Source organism: Uloborus diversus, chromosome 7 (genome assembly GCF_026930045.1).
Source record: "Uloborus diversus isolate 005 chromosome 7, Udiv.v.3.1, whole genome shotgun sequence".
Classification (NCBI taxonomy): domain Eukaryota; kingdom Metazoa; phylum Arthropoda; class Arachnida; order Araneae; family Uloboridae; genus Uloborus; species Uloborus diversus.
In genome coordinates, this window is record NC_072737.1 from 21989260 (window position 1) to 22005430 (window position 16171).

A 16171-nucleotide genomic window follows, 5' to 3' on the forward strand; every position below is an offset into this window, starting at 1 on the left:
GCGCGGCAATGGAGTAGGATGGCAAAGTACATCACTTGTGACGTCATAAAAATCAAGCTTTATTTCCAAAATCGGACACAAAAAAATTAAATATAAAATAACTGTTGAAAAAATAAAAGTTTTTTCTGGCTTTTTTTTTTTTTTTTTTGACTTATTTTATTAATTTCAGTGACTCAAATTAGTATTTTTGGCAGAAGGAAACATTTCCGTTATAAACTACCGGTGTTTCCAACAAACACTTCATATTGTAATTAACTTTTAAAAGTATTTACAATTTAAGTAATTTTTTTTATACGTAATAGTCATTTTATTTTGACGTCCGAATCGTGGGGACTGTACGTAATTTAGAGGGTTCGTAAAAAGTTTTTTGACGCACTCTTTTGCGATTTGGATTAACTACATTGATTTCTGCTTTGCAGTTAACTATTAGAAAATAGTTGTTTTGGTTGTGTATAATCATACCGCTATATGTGTTTATTTTGGCTAAAAACGGCAGCAACGAAACATTAAAAATATTTTTACGGTCAACTTAATTTTAGTATTAAAAATGAACGCCATTTTTGTTGCTGTTACTTCTAAAAGGACCGACTGCTGTATTCTTACAATTTGCTGACCTAGGGCATTCCGCTATTACTGGTAACCATACTTTTATTAAGCACCAATACCAACTAAGGCTGCAAACACTTCAGATTTCTCAGGCCAGTTTTCTACCAGATGAAGTTTTGGACTTTTAAAATGATTTAAAAGCATATGACATGGACAATGGCGACTACTTGCATCTTGAAAAGCAATTGATATGACCAGCACCTTACCACTGTCAGTTAGCCGACTCCATAAGAATTGTAATACATGCAGCGTTAATTTCGCATCAATATCGGTTCATTTAGTATTATTTTGAAGTAAGTGACCTTAACCCAAAAATACAAACTCTTAATTTTTTCCAAAATATTCATTTAAAAAATAAATAAATCTGCCAAATTCATTCGCGCAACTTGTTTCTACTTTTGGATCAAATTGTCTTTGTAAGTGAACCTTTTGTGCGTAAAAACTTATTAGGCCTTATAATCATAGAGAACACTTTCTCAATAAAATACTACTGTGTTTTTAAAGAGAGCAAAACGTACGTTTATAAAACGAATGAACTAGTTTCGGTTGATAATGTTCAAATCCGTTTGTCCTCTGTTTAATGCAATTTCTAAAAATTATTTAACGAAGAAGTAACCCTATTCAAATGTAATTCACCGATTGGAATAAAATTTGGAAATCTATACAACACTTAAAAATGTTGAACACGTATATATGTTACGGCCAAAGCCCGAAACCGGCCAGTTCGCGAATTGGCTGGCCAATGCGCGAACTGGCCAACATTATCGAAAACGTACCGGCCAAAGCCCGAAATTTTCTTCATTTCGGGTTTTGGCCGGCCAATTCGCGAAGTGGCTATGGACGATCGGCCAAAGTACGAAGAGAGAAACCAAGAGCAGATTGTGTTTCACTGTTAAAAATGTAGCATATTAAAACCAGTACTTTTTGTGTATAGTTTTTTTTTCTTGAAGTTCACTTGTTTCACAAACGAGTTCAAATATAAAGGATACCTCTGCGTTAAAAATGAACTTATAACACAAAAAAATATGATCTCGTGTCATTCTGTTTCTATATTAAAGCCATAATAGATATTATTCAGTGAGTAAAGACGTAACAATGTGATTGCGTAAAGAATATTGGATTTGCGCCCTTCAAATGAGCGAATTATATCTTAAATAAATGCGTTGTGTAAAGTGTGCGAATACAAAGGTAAATTGAGGCAGTGAGAAGCAAGGGATGTAAGTGGACATTTTCAAGTTTTGAGCAAAACGACCATAAAGATAATGTCCTAGGTAGGTTTTCATTGTATTTTTTTCTCTAAAACATGCTTTACAGCAGCACCTACTAGGGCTACTAATCTCTTGCCCCAAAACAGAGGAGGGGCTCAGCTACCATTTGTACGCGCTATCTCCAAGTTTTTAATTTTGTCACTTACATCCCTTTGCTTCTCACTGCCTCAATTGAATTAAGGAAAATCGATAGTCTTTTTCTGCTTCATAGACCTAATTTTAAAGATCATATTGTACCAAGAAATATTGTTTCAAAAGATTTTAAAGTATTTTGCAAAGCCTCAATACTAAGGGTTCATTGAGACAAACATAAAGAAAAAATAGCTTTCTTGTTAATATTATTTAGACATTACTTTAATGCCGCCTTTTGTCGAAATTCCCCTACATGTCCTTATTAATATTTTATACATAAATATCATTATATTTATTTTAATTTAAACTTAGTATTGTTTTTTTTTCCTTTGTAAAACAGTTCGTATTTTTATGAATCAATATTTCGGAAGAGAATGCAATCTGGAAAACTTAGCATATTTTTCTTACTTTTTTCTTTTTACATTAAGGAAAGGTTGTTCTTACTGTCATAGTATTTATTTTAATTCTTCCTTTTTTTTCAAACGTTTTTACTCACGTTTTACTGCATTTATTTTATGTTAACCTGATTGTTTGTATTTTAACTGATTTTCTTTTCGTCTTGCTGTACTTGCAATGCGGATTTTAGTTTAAAACTTTTTCTTCTAGAGGATGCGGAATGATCATTTTCATAAATTGTGTTGAGCATTTGAGCTAAATTCTTTTTTTCTAAGGGGGATGGAGGACCAAGATTTTCCTTTTTTTCTAGATACAATGTGTTTTTAATTACCTTCTTTTTTCCTGCGAGGAAGGCGGAAGAGCGGGATTATCGTTTAAACGCTTTCATAAGAAAGGTATCATTAATCCATGCGAGTTCTCTTCGCTCGCTAATCGATAGGGTTACGGTAGCGTTGTTATTTGGCGAGTTTGGAGGAAAAACAACGGAGTTTTTTCATTATTTTAGATTTTAAAGCAACTGTTTATGTAATTTAATATCTTTTCATTTAGTGAAATATTTTAAGTTGCACATATATATTATTATTATATTTTTAGGTTCTCTTAAAAAGTGTACGCATTTTAGTATAAGAAAATAATTATTTTAAATCAGGGAGATGGGGTGGTGTGGATTTTCATTTATTCAAGTAACTTCCTTTAAATTCTTTGTACGGGCATCGTCATGTAGGTATAGCTCGTAATTAATAAAAGTACCGGCATAATTTTCCAAATGGCTTATCGCACCAACGCAACGGTGTGAATAACCCGTGGGTACAGACTAATTGAACGGACTAGGCGCAAAACAGGCTAAATTTCCCCTCTTCACTATTTCGTTTTCAAATTGTCAATTCTACACAATTGAAAGCAGAAAAAAAAAACATTTGTAGCTTTCCAAATCTCAAACTTACTACTTCCAACAAAGTATATTTTTCAAGAAAAAAAAATTAGATATGGATATTTAATTAATTTTTAAATGAAAAAAAGTCTATATTATTCATGTAATAAGTCACTTACAAAACTTGCGCTACCAACAATTAAGTATATATAGCGGAATATTTGGATTCTTATCACTGTTTTATGGCTATTTTTTTAGTCATGATTGATTTTGACTTGGAGATTTTCTCTGAGATATGGTTTTGTAGAGATTTTTTGAAGTTTCTAGAGTAATAGAAATTAATGATCATACATCTACTGTTGTTGGAGGTAAGGGTGGTAGAGGGATTTTAAATAGAATTGATTTTAAATAAAATTCTGAGGAGGGGAGCACACAACAAATTCCATACTTGTCATTAGGTTTGGTTTCGGAATGAAAATTATACTATTTAAAATTTGTGTCGCAAACACTGAAAGGTTGAGAAACACGACCTTATGTTTAATTTTAGCTGGGTCGGTCAAGTATTATGTAAGCAGAAAGGAAAGATCCAGAGGGCTACTTATTTTCTCTGACAAGAGGTGAGGGGCCACAAAAATTCTATGGTTAGCATTAAATAACGCAGCAGTTACAGTGCATCAACAAAAAACGTGGTGAAAGAGCATCCTGTGACGTACAAAATGTCATAAAATCTTACGTGGGCAAAAGGGGAAGGGAGTATAGCGTATGTTTATTTTATCTCAGAAGGTGAGGGAGGGGGTACAAAATGACCAAAAGTTGCTTAGACAATACTTGAATAACGCCTTATTAGCTATCGAATATGATTTCAACTGAAACTATTCACATATAAAAATGCAAACACGAGAAATACACACTCATAGTTCAGTCGAAGAACAAACGGCAAGTAAAACGAGATCGAAGTTTTTAATAACCATTGGCAGGACCTTCACGGGGACAGTGGTTGCACCCTCCGAGCCCGACGAGATGCCATCATGTCAGCATAGTCCGAAACTAGGGGCCGAACTCGGAATCAAAGTAGTATAAATTTTCCAGGTGTTGTGAGGAGGGGGGGCCAGGTGATGATAATGACAAGGGTCTCGATTTGGTTCTCGGCGGACCTGGACCAACCTCCTTCCTAGTTTTTATCACTTGCAAACGCCCCTCCGTACCTTTGGAAGCCACAGATGTGTCATCTACCTATCAACCTAAAATCTACCACAATCATTTCGGACTTTGGCCAAGGATTCCTGGCCACTTCGCGAAATGGCCAGCCAAAGTAAGAAATGCAATATTAATTGCAAGTATTTCGGGTTTTGGCCAAACCTCTTGGCCAGTTCGCGAATTGGCCAGCCAATTCGCGAACTGGCCGAACTTCGGGCTTTGGCCGTAACATATATATATTTTTTAAATATACAACAAACACTTTTATCGGGAAAAAATGCATCCCAATATATTGGATAATTGGAATATTAGATCGTGCAATATCTTCTTTTATATGAGCTTTGATTTTAATTTTAATTACAAAAGTTCAAATACTGATTGAAAATTTGAAAAAAAAAATGTAAACAAAATAAAGTAGACGTGTCTTAGGAATATTTCTGAAAATACTGGTTATAGGGAGAAACCAGCCCTTAATCTTACCCCGCCGCGCTGCTTTCTGTCGATAATCAAGTCCATCTACAATAAATCAACTTCTTGACCTCAACATCTCCGGTTTCAATAAAATTTGACATGAAGGTCACAATGACAATGTAAGTAATCCTGCAAATTTTTGGATTTCAAGTCTAAAAATTGCTCGAAATATAGACTTGTGAAAAACTAAAAATGTGCAAAACAAGAAAAAGGGTATTTTTACAAATGACTGTAACTTTCCTCCTAATTATAGTAGAATGAAAATTAAAAAAAAAAAAATGCAAAAGAAAATTACAGATTTACATTGATATATAGCCTGTCTTTCTTATGAGAGGTTTGGTTTTCGGGGTTATTCAACGTAACGAGGACATATTGCAAAGGATGGTTAACCCCTACAAACAGTATTTTCAGAAAATCCTGAAACACTTCAACTTTTGTTTGTTAAGTTTTTTCAAATTCTCAATCATTTAAATTTTGGTAATTAAAATTAATAAAAAGAATATATTGTACTCTCTAATATCCCCCAATTAGCCAATATTTAGGGGTAAATTTCATCCCGTTATAAGTGTTTGTTGCCGAAAAAAAACGTGTTCAATATTTTTAAGTGTTCTATTGATATGCAAAGTTTTATTCAAATCGGTGCATCTTACTTGGGTAGAGTTCCTTGGAAGTATACTTTTTTCAAGATTTTTGTTTTTAAATCACACACTAGGAATTTTTTTTTAAATATTCTATATGAGTTTATTGTCATTGATTTGTCAATTTTATTTGTTGAATGGAGTAACACCCTAACTATATGGTAAATTAGCTGACATTCTCTCTCTACTTTCTTAAAACATGCACTAGGTTTACAAATTAAATCTCCTACCAAAGTGAAAAAATACAGAATGCAATGACGCCTATGTAATACTAATTACGTTGTGTTTATTACGTACCAAACTTTTGATATTTTTTAAGGTACAAATAAATAATATATTTTATAAAAGACAATAACGGCCCGTACATAATTCAACTCTGATTTAAACGGTGAGCTCCAGATAATGATATTAAAAAAAATATTTAAGAAACGAAACAAGAGGAGTTGTCCCGTAAAAGTCTTTGGTAAGGGGAGAAATAAATCAAACAAAAAGATCATATATGTACAATGAATAAATTCAAATAGATAAAGCATATGTAAGAACAATTGCTTCATAGTATTCAAAAAGATCGTCAGTAAAATATTAAAGATAGTATGAATAGATAATACATTCAAATTAAACATAAATTTCAAAACAACATCAAGACCAAGACTCAAGGTGAGAGAAAATGATTAAAAACACGAATCATAATAAGGTGTCAGATTGTGAATAATGAGACTAGATAGAAGTAATATTTCTATGATCAAGAAACAATTGGGTACAATGTATATACATCAGCGTATCTTTGTTATTTCCACAGTTAAATGGCGTTTCATTGCAATAAATGAATGAGGGGATTTTACACGTGCATATTAAATGGGCCAAAACAATAATATTGCAATTCAAGGCATATTAACAAGGTTGGAAAAATCCCGTACCCTCATACGAAACCACAGTACTAGAGTGATCAAATATAACTGACCATCGATATGTATTAAAGTTCTTGAAAATGTATAGATAGAGTAAGGAAAAAAAAGGTTAGTACATCAGGTAAGTTATTTCAAGTTTACAAAATTTCCAGTTCAACTTGACGTTGATGGCAGGAATAAGTATCGATGTTAATGAGTGATTTGGTTTTTGACGATCTTTACATAATTGTCTGGCTAGTAAAAACAAACAATGATCAAATCTCTCGGGTTTTTGTTTTCAAATTGCTGTAGCATTTTGGATATGCATTCCGTAGATTACTGTCAAGAGCCCTCGCACTTAAGGCAGAAGTGAACAATTATGTCTTAGCGCTCTTAATCCTACTTTTATGATTTATGACGTTTTCAAGCCAGACCAAATGTTCAGAATGTGATATTAATATACAAGTACGCATTTCCTTGAAAAAATACATTAAATCTTCAAATATTAAATAGTTATTCATAATTTTCCCTTAAGTAGGTGACATGTATCTAAGAACAAGTGCAAACAACCTGCTTAACATTTTATTCATGGTTAAAGCAGTTGATAAAAATCTCTTTTCTTTAACATTTACACCTGGATTTATATCCACTAAGAAAAGTGTTTCTGACTTGAAAAGGAATGAACATATTCCCGTAATTATGTCAGATAATTGAGGCTAACACCTTCTAATGTGCATTCATACCGAAGCAGAGGAATCACTTACAAAAGAGATTTCTTACGTGAGTTTTAGCGATTACAATCACATCGTTAAAATAATTTCGATGTCTTTGTCGACAATAGTCCATAAAAGAAAGGAAAAAAGTCTATTCGCGTGCCACCGTATTTAGTGTATATGAACAATTTTTCCTTTTTTGGTAAAAGTTGTATTGTTAACTATGTTCTTGGCAGCACGCTGCTCGAAATGCCTTAAAAAACTATTATTTATAACACTTCGACGCATATTATTTCTTTTTCGGGAATGTTTCTGAAATTTCCAACTGATTGTAGTGATAATGCTGTCTCCATTGAGGCAGAAGATGAAAAATGACCAACTCTGACTAATGAGTGAATATTTACAGCTTTTTTTTTTAAGATGCAGAAAGCTTATCTAGAACTTAAGGCGTCTACTTACCCGTTACATTAGTTAGATATTTTCTTTGTGGAAGTATTAAACTATTTCATATGTACAGTTTTTATGCGTAAAATATTTTGGATTGCGTTGTGTAGTAAAATTATCTGTTTTCTGTTATATAGTGAACTTTCGTTTCTTGTTAGGCGTAAGGGAATCGTAAATTACTAGCTTTAAATCTTATCAGAACTACTTTAATTTCAAGCATTTTTAATTTTTAACATTTAAGCTTACGAATATTTATGGCTAAATTGCATCTAAGTGTACCTCAATCAAAACTTTGAACCATGTTGGGTAAAAGACAAAAAAAAAAAGATTATTTTTTATACAACAAGCAATTTTTTTAAAGCTTTTCGGTGGGTTTAATCGGTTTAATCAGTTTTTGGTGTAAAATGAAGAGTTTTGAAGCGTCATAGTAAATGTATAGTAATTATCTAGTCATTCGCGGAATAAAAGTGTTTTCGAAACCTTATTTGATTGGTCCTGAATTGCTTTCTTTTTAATTCTACAATGTCAAATATGTAAATGCAAACTTATTTTCAGACACTAATTTATTTTTCCCATATATATTGAATATTTACGTTTTCCTCCACGTTCATGATTTTACTTATTTTGGTTGTGTTTTGATAACGCCAATTCTTAAGCACCCAGGTCAAACTTGGCAAGAAAGGGTAATTAAACTCAAGTAAGCTTGGTAAATGTATAACCACAGATCCGTGTTTGAAGCCAGGAGACATTAAGTCGCAGATGTGTGATGATGATAATGATGATTATGATAAACTAGCAGATTTGTTTTCAGTTAATTAGGATATGTGGACAAAAATCTGAGGATTTTGCGGAGACTCCATGATCAATACTGAAACGTGATTTCACAATATTCAATATGTGTTTACAATATGCGGGAACAGCATAAAGCCTCATTGGACTGGTCAAGAAGTTATATCTAAACTTTGAGCGCAAGTACCTTTCTATGTCGGGCTTTACTTTTTAATCAACGGTGTAGATCAAAAAAGGATTTAAAATTAAATCCTAAATTTTAAAAAAAATTATAATTGATGCATATTAATTAATTGCAAACTGCTCTCTAGGATTTGTAGTTAGCGACCTTTCATTAATTAAGTAAGGATGATTTTGGCAATTTTTGACCCCCCCCCCTCCACATGTAAATTTAAGTAAGATTTTTCAACCCCCCCTTAATATTACGTAAGATTCCATACCGTTTTTTAAAAAAATAAGATAACGAATCTTACATCACTGGAATCGTTATGAAATTCATTATTTTTTTTTATAAAACCTTTTTGGGAACTGATGTGATATACCCCCACCCTTGGCGACTTTTTCCTGTTGGCGCCAAGAAAGCGTCGCCAAGAAAACGATGTATGACGACATATGTCATACATCGTTCTTAGCGATGCTTTTTTAGCGCCAACAGGAAAAAATCAGATAAAAAAACATGATCAAAGCACTTCAGAACACAATATATATAAAAACAACATAAAAGCACAACAAAAAACATCACGAATATATGCTTCAAAAATGTACAGGGCCGGGGTTTTTTGTAAACATATTAAAATACCATGAAATAAATTATTGTATTAATTACAAGTCGAAATTAATGTATTAATTGTTTTTTCATCGTTTCTCCGGGATACGAGCCCTCGGTCTCATAGTACTTTCGTAATGAGACCTCGGCTCGCCGGCCCTGCTTCGGTCTCATTACGAAAGTACTATGAGACCTCTGGCTCGCCAGGACCTCGCTCCGCTCGGTCCGTTATCCCTCCGACTGTTAATATACATTACAGTCGGAGTATGGTCACAATTATGTATATTTATGTATATTATGCATATTCATGTGTATGTACACCCAAGGGTGGCTCCTTCTGTTCAGTGTACAATAATGACACAGTTTTAAGTGTGAAATATGCACCATTATTGTGCAGATTTATTAATAAAATTCAGCATTTTTAAGAGTACAACCGAAAGAACTTTCAATTGTTAACATAAAATTTAGTACCTAAAGGAGGCACGTTAATGTCTAAATAATTCGTGGCATCGATAAGAATTAACTGTTAGAACAAAATAACCGAACTATTTTTGTAAAATTAATTAACATACAGTAAAAATAAAGTTAAAAGCTACAAGAACCCCTCAAGGATTTGTAAAAAACAAAGAATTTCCGAAGTGAGAATTTTTATGTGAATTCTAAAATAAAGAACTTACCTTTTTATGGTATAAATCCTCACACTCAGTCCAAAACGAAACATCATCTGACAATGGGGCGTTACAGATACACACCACGTTGGAGTTAACTTTTAATTAACCTTCAAGTTTGAAGAAACTGGCATTTTCTAATGTTTTTACTTCAAAACACAACTACTGAATCTAAACTAACACAAAATAAGCATTCCTGTAAGGTATATTGCACAAAACAACACGTATCTCTCCTGCGTAAAACCAAGTAAAGAAAGCAAGTAAACAAGTTCGAACAAGTTTGCCTTCGCGTTGCCAACCACAGGTTAGTTTCGCCAGGGATGCCATGCTTAAAAATTTATCGCCTCATTGGCGAGAAAAATATTTCAATTTTGTGCAAAAAATCGGATGTCGCTAAATGGGGGGGGGGGGGGGTATATCACATCTGTGCCCCTTTTTGTGTAAAGACATATTTAGTAAAAAATAGGAATCTAGACTGAGTGTTTTGTTTTCCTTTTTTTGTATATAATGCGATACTAATTAAAAATAAAATATGCCAAGTATAGCGCGGTTATTTTATTGTATTCTACACGACTCATTCTTTGTAAAACATATAAAAAAACAGCTCATCCTAATACATTTTTGAACTTTCAGCTGCAAACGATATGTGGCCCCTGCCAACCACTTGACCGCGCTATTTCTAATGTAAAATATCGACTAGGAAAATATTACGTAAGAATGGGTTTGACCTCCCCCACCCCCCGAGACACTTACGTAATTAATGAATGGGCCCATATATTCAGTTTAGAAAATATTTTTGTGTAAATTTGATTTGCTATTGAAGTTTCCCGCAATTGGACGGCATTTCTCTAATGATGTAGGTGGCAAGTGAAATTTATCTGCTGTTGATGCATTTTAGTGAAAACCGGTAAACGCTCGCAAACTACAACTGAAAAATACAATTGTTTACAATTTCTTTGAGTCAAAATCACAAGGCGTATTTTATTTTCTAAATGAAATTTCTTTTACAAAACAGAAATTCAATTTAGCCGACGTTTAGTTATTAACCGTGCAAAAGCGGTTTTTTCTGTTTTTTTTTTTTTTTTGCTTCTGAGAAGGAGTAAGGATATTTAACCTTTTTTTTTTCTTATAATCATAACAAATCATGTCTTTCTACATATGTTTATATATTAAATGATATTTTGTCACTGGTAACAAGAGTGAATTCCATCAACGATCCAATAATGATACAAGATTTTTTTTTTGCCAATCACATTATTTTTATTTTTTTTAATGCTTGCTTTGCTTTTGCACGACAGGTCGACAAGACATATATCACACATTATGCTTCACAGAAAAACATCGCTAAATTCCATAGTATTAGATTATTAGTATATTCAAATTTACTGGCAACAGAAAGTCTTCGCTTTCTTCTATAATTGCCTACTCCTTTCATTTATCAAAACAATATTTCGCACCCACACTTACATATTCATTGTGGAAATTACACCCCTATTCAAATTAAAAACTAATAAATTTGAAAACGTGATTTCGATTTTAAATTAAACGTAAAAAATAGTGTGTAATATCAAAAAGTCATAAAATTACGTTTGGTTGACGACGACATTAAAGTAAACGTTTCTCCAAATGTGTGCAACTAGAAAAGTGATTTACAGAAAATGGTAGAGCAGCGCCCATAACTGTTCATTGAAATATTACAATTTTTTTAAATTGATCTTTCAAAGAAAACAATGCAAGTGGCTAGTTGCGATCAAGTAAAATTGGGATATTTAATGAAATCGGCACATTCCCTTCGAATCAAATAGACATTAGTTGTCAAAATTATCATGAATATTGTTGCCAGCCATAAGGCTCAGAAAATTATTAGTAATTTGTTCGTAATAGTGAATTCACTCTCATACATAACATTACATTATTCACTACGCATCCTAATTTTACACTAAACAGAAAAACATTTTTCAAAGAATTACTTACAATATTTATTATTTTACCACAGTAACGCATCTTTTACTATTCATTTGGTGTATGAGGCATAATAAACTTACTAACTACTTTTGGTAATACTAAGCATTGCTACATATAATTTGCGAATGAAATAGCTGTTGACGCCAATAAGTAATCCGAAAATGATGCAAATACGTTCGGAAATATGAATATAATTCTAAAGTTTTTATAATAAATTTTACATTAGAGATTTTTTTAATAACTACAACTGTAAATGAAGCGATATTTTATGCCATTTACATTTTAATTATTATTGAAATGTTGTTAAGATATTGAACAATTGCCAATATTTACGTTTATTTTTTAAAAAATGAATACAAAGTTTGGGTAAATCATTGCAGTTCAATGCCATAAGTGTTAAATATTTAGACTAACCGTTCAACTCTCTACTAATAATGAAGCTGTTTTACTAAAAACACATTTTTCGTTATAAGAGTAACTGAGTAGAAATAGCATAGCTCAAACGGGAAAAGCTATTTATATACATTGCGATGTAATTTACTTTTATGCACATTTTTAAGCACAATCTTCTTCTTAAATCCAGGTCAATGATGTAAAAACAAGTGCTTTTGCAATAAAAATAAGATAAAATAAAATTTAAAAAAAACTTAAATCTTGTTTTTGAATCCACACAAGGGTCACTTTTGAAAAGAAACTACAAAATGTGAGTAAATCATTACAAATTTTTACTTAAACTATAGCAATGATTCTAAACATTCAACGACTAAATAATTAATACAACAGTTTTGATACAAACAAGCTATAACAAACGAAAATTCCTTAAACGGCGCCAACTATCAGAGCAGTGTACGGTAGAATTGTTTTTTCTGCAAGTTTTTTCATAAGAATCTACATCTAAAGAAAGTTTAATAATTTGACTAACCCCGAATAAAATAAAATACGCATTTTTAATTTCAATATTTGACTGGAAATTATACACTTCGGTACATTCGGATATCGTTACATTGGTTCGCATCTACGAAATGAATTCCAATAAGTAAACTTTTTTTTTTTTTGTCATTACATTTACCGTAAACTAAACTAAAAGTCACTGTAGCGTTTTATACATATTAACTTAAAGAAAATCCAAAATTCAAATTGGTTAAATCTTTTGAATTTAAAAATTCAAAAGCTTTAATTGACTTCAATAATGAACAGTTATTTACCGAAAGTTGGTAGACATTTACGAGTTTCCGTTTATGCTTACATATTGGAAATATTATGAATGTACTATTAATCTTGATATGGTAACATTATAAACGGCAATCGTGAGTTCTAAAAAAACCTGTCGATTGTTAAAATAAAACGAAAAAGACGACCTGCATTTTAACTTTTAGAGGAGATATTCAGAACAAACGTTTGGATTGAAAAAGACACATATTCAGAATACCAAAAAACGCGGAACGTTCTAAATGATTAATCAAATTACATCAAAAAAGTTTTATTAACTGACTTTGTACGGGATGATTTGTGAAATATTATCTCGAACATTTCCGTCCATATAGAACTTTGAACGAACGTATCTGCAATGGTGGTAACATACATGCTAGATGATACATTTGACATTAAAATTTACCAACTTAACAAAATAAAGCATTCTCAGTTTTAAACAGTTTGTTAATTTCTTGAAGATCTTTATGTATTTGATTATATAGCTTAATTTTATGTATAGGGGAAAATGAAAAATGTAAGAGATATTTTTTTAATGACCCTTTGTGGTACGGAAAGTTTAGAGCAGCATAGAAGACAATTTGTAATTACTAGATCTTTATTATGGTCGCTTAACATTCAACCTGAAACTGTAACATTGCAACATATTTTTATACAAAAAAAGCGGTTACATCTGTATAAAATACTACGCTAGCTTTGTGCCGATAATATAAATCATGTATTATAGAATTTTCAGAATGTCTTAAAAATTACAACACATTACACTAATACAAATTCATGTAATGTGCGTTTTCTTTAATATACTATAAATAAACCAAACAGTTAGGAAAATATTGTGTGTAATCCAAAAATACCGTTTGTTGAATTATTTCAATTAACGCATAACCTAATTTAGTACTAAAACCAATAATTCAAATATGCTTGATTTATGTTGGTAACATAAAACAGACGGGGAGAAATAAATGATTAAGCAAAAAAAAATAATGTACTTACCACTGTTCACATCCATTGCGTTCAAAGTTGAAGCACAATAGCATAAGAAATATAATCCACTTAATGCCAATAATAAAACCATGGCGGAGAAAAGAATTGCTCAACTACCCCACATTAATATCTAAGAAATTCTACTCAGATAAAACATTTAAGTTCATCTAGAAAAAATCCTTTTCTGATTAGTTTTCTTTGTAGAAAGTTCCCACAAGAAAAAAAAAAGTCTTCAGATTTTCAGCGTTATAATAATAAATCCAGCGTGAAAAAATGTGGTAGGGAAAAAAACTATAAGTCGGTGGGGGAATTCCCCAATCGAGAGGGAATAAAATGCTCCCTTATCTTGTCTTATTCAGAACTGGGTAGAAAGGAATCTTCTGGTTGGAATTAAAGGAAATCTTCGTCCTAGATAGAATTCCGAGCGAGGTGTTCGCGGGAGAACGATTCTCTGAGCTCTGGCGGGAATCGGTGTTCGACCAGATCGACGACTGCGCAGGTCCATTTTGTGCAGAGGAAGGGGTGGATTGTGCTAGGGACAGTTCTTTTTTTCATATTCTTCGCTTCTGAGAGATGACGCCGAAATGTGGTAATGCGTTAGATGTTCTATTGAATATGAAACTTAGAGAGAAAACTCAACTGCGAATTTGAAAAAAAAAATAAAAAATAAATTGGCAAAACGATAAAATGTGGAAAACAATTTAATTATCCTTACGAATTCCTCATGAAAAATTTGTTTAGTTTAGGACTTTGAAGGGAATTTTCTCACTATGAAATTCTAGAAGAAATAAAATAACTCACAGCGGAGCTAAATAACAACAATACAGAAGTTAAGAGTACATATACACATACACTATATAAGGGAAGGGGGGGGGGGGCACATGCGAACATTTTTTTTTTCATTTTTCATTTTTGAAAAAAAAATATTGTCAATATTTCAGTGCAAAAGTGACTTCATGATTGAATACGCCTTTATTTGTGACTAAAATTCTTTTTAGATTTTTAAAAAAATATATTTATATACTTTATGGATTAAAAAAAAAAACTGTCTTCAAGTATTCACATTTCACCCCTATAGGGATGCATATATGAACAAACCTGGGGCACATATGAACACGATTGAAAAATGCAGGACAAGCATCACATTTCAACGAAATTCTTTAATATGAAACATATACGCATATACCAGTTACATTGAAGGGTTTGCAATTTGTACTATGTCAGTTTAAACTGTAGAGTAACTGTCAATAAGATATTTTTTCCAAATTATATAACTCTGCTAACTTTCAAATTTTAAAGTTTCGTAGCAAATTCAAATCACTGTAGCACTGAAGTGAAAACTGCGTTTTCGGAGGAATTCTAAAAGTGTTTTTCTTTTCAGCACTGAACAGTAGAAAAGAAAGTCAAAAGCCCCTTAACATCTGTAACGTTCAACAGCTAATTAACTGTAGACACATCAACACAAAATCCGGTCAAAAAAAAAATCTAAAAAATTGCATAGTTTCTGTTCTTATGCCTAGATAAAAATTACGTCTAGACGGCTCACATTTCCACTTAATCAGAGTTTTATATCATTTACTATTTTACGCCAAGATTAACGCCTCAGGCGGCTGCTTTAGTAAATTTGGTCGTCGTATCTTTGTACCCATTTACTTCGATATTTTTCTTTATCTGTGTGATATATGTACGCAAACATAGACATATATATATATATTCTAATAATCTCATGAACATTATTTCTACGTTTACCAGTTAGCGTACAACTATTGATTTCTGTGTCGGTTTACCGCTACATTTATTTATCTACATCTGTAAGGGTGAAAATCAGTGGCAGATTCAGGAGAAGGGCAAAGGGTCAGCTGACCCCCTGTGACACGAATTTTATTATGATTATAACCAATTTTCAAATTTTTAGATCCGAAAAAAAAATATTACATGGAATCAATGTTAACCTGTTTTTTGCTTTGCTCTGTAAAGTATTTCTTCTCAGCGAGTCACATTTCAAAGGATTGGCTGGGCTCGTTTAAATGGACTATTGCTATTATTTTTTGTTTAATTTCAAAAGCACAATCAGCTTAAATGAGCTTAATCATTGAAAAATTCTAGGGAGTGGAGATTTGAAAGGGTTTTCATCTCATGGGGGGGGGGCGTTGCCATCACCCTTGAG

The 16171-nt window shown here is 32.1% G+C and overlaps 1 protein-coding gene across 1 annotated transcript in view; it reads right to left on the reverse strand.

Annotated features, from left to right (window-relative positions):
- The window catches only part of LOC129225963 (nephrin-like), a 293822-nt gene extending 279711 nt beyond the window's left edge, over positions 1-14111 (reverse strand). Inside the window, exon 1 of the mRNA XM_054860528.1 lies at positions 14014-14111. Coding sequence (XP_054716503.1) covers positions 14014-14095 — 82 coding nt within the window. The 5' untranslated portion in view covers positions 14096-14111. The remainder of the gene's footprint in view (positions 1-14013) is intronic.
- Positions 14112-16171: the final 2060 nt, after the last annotated feature.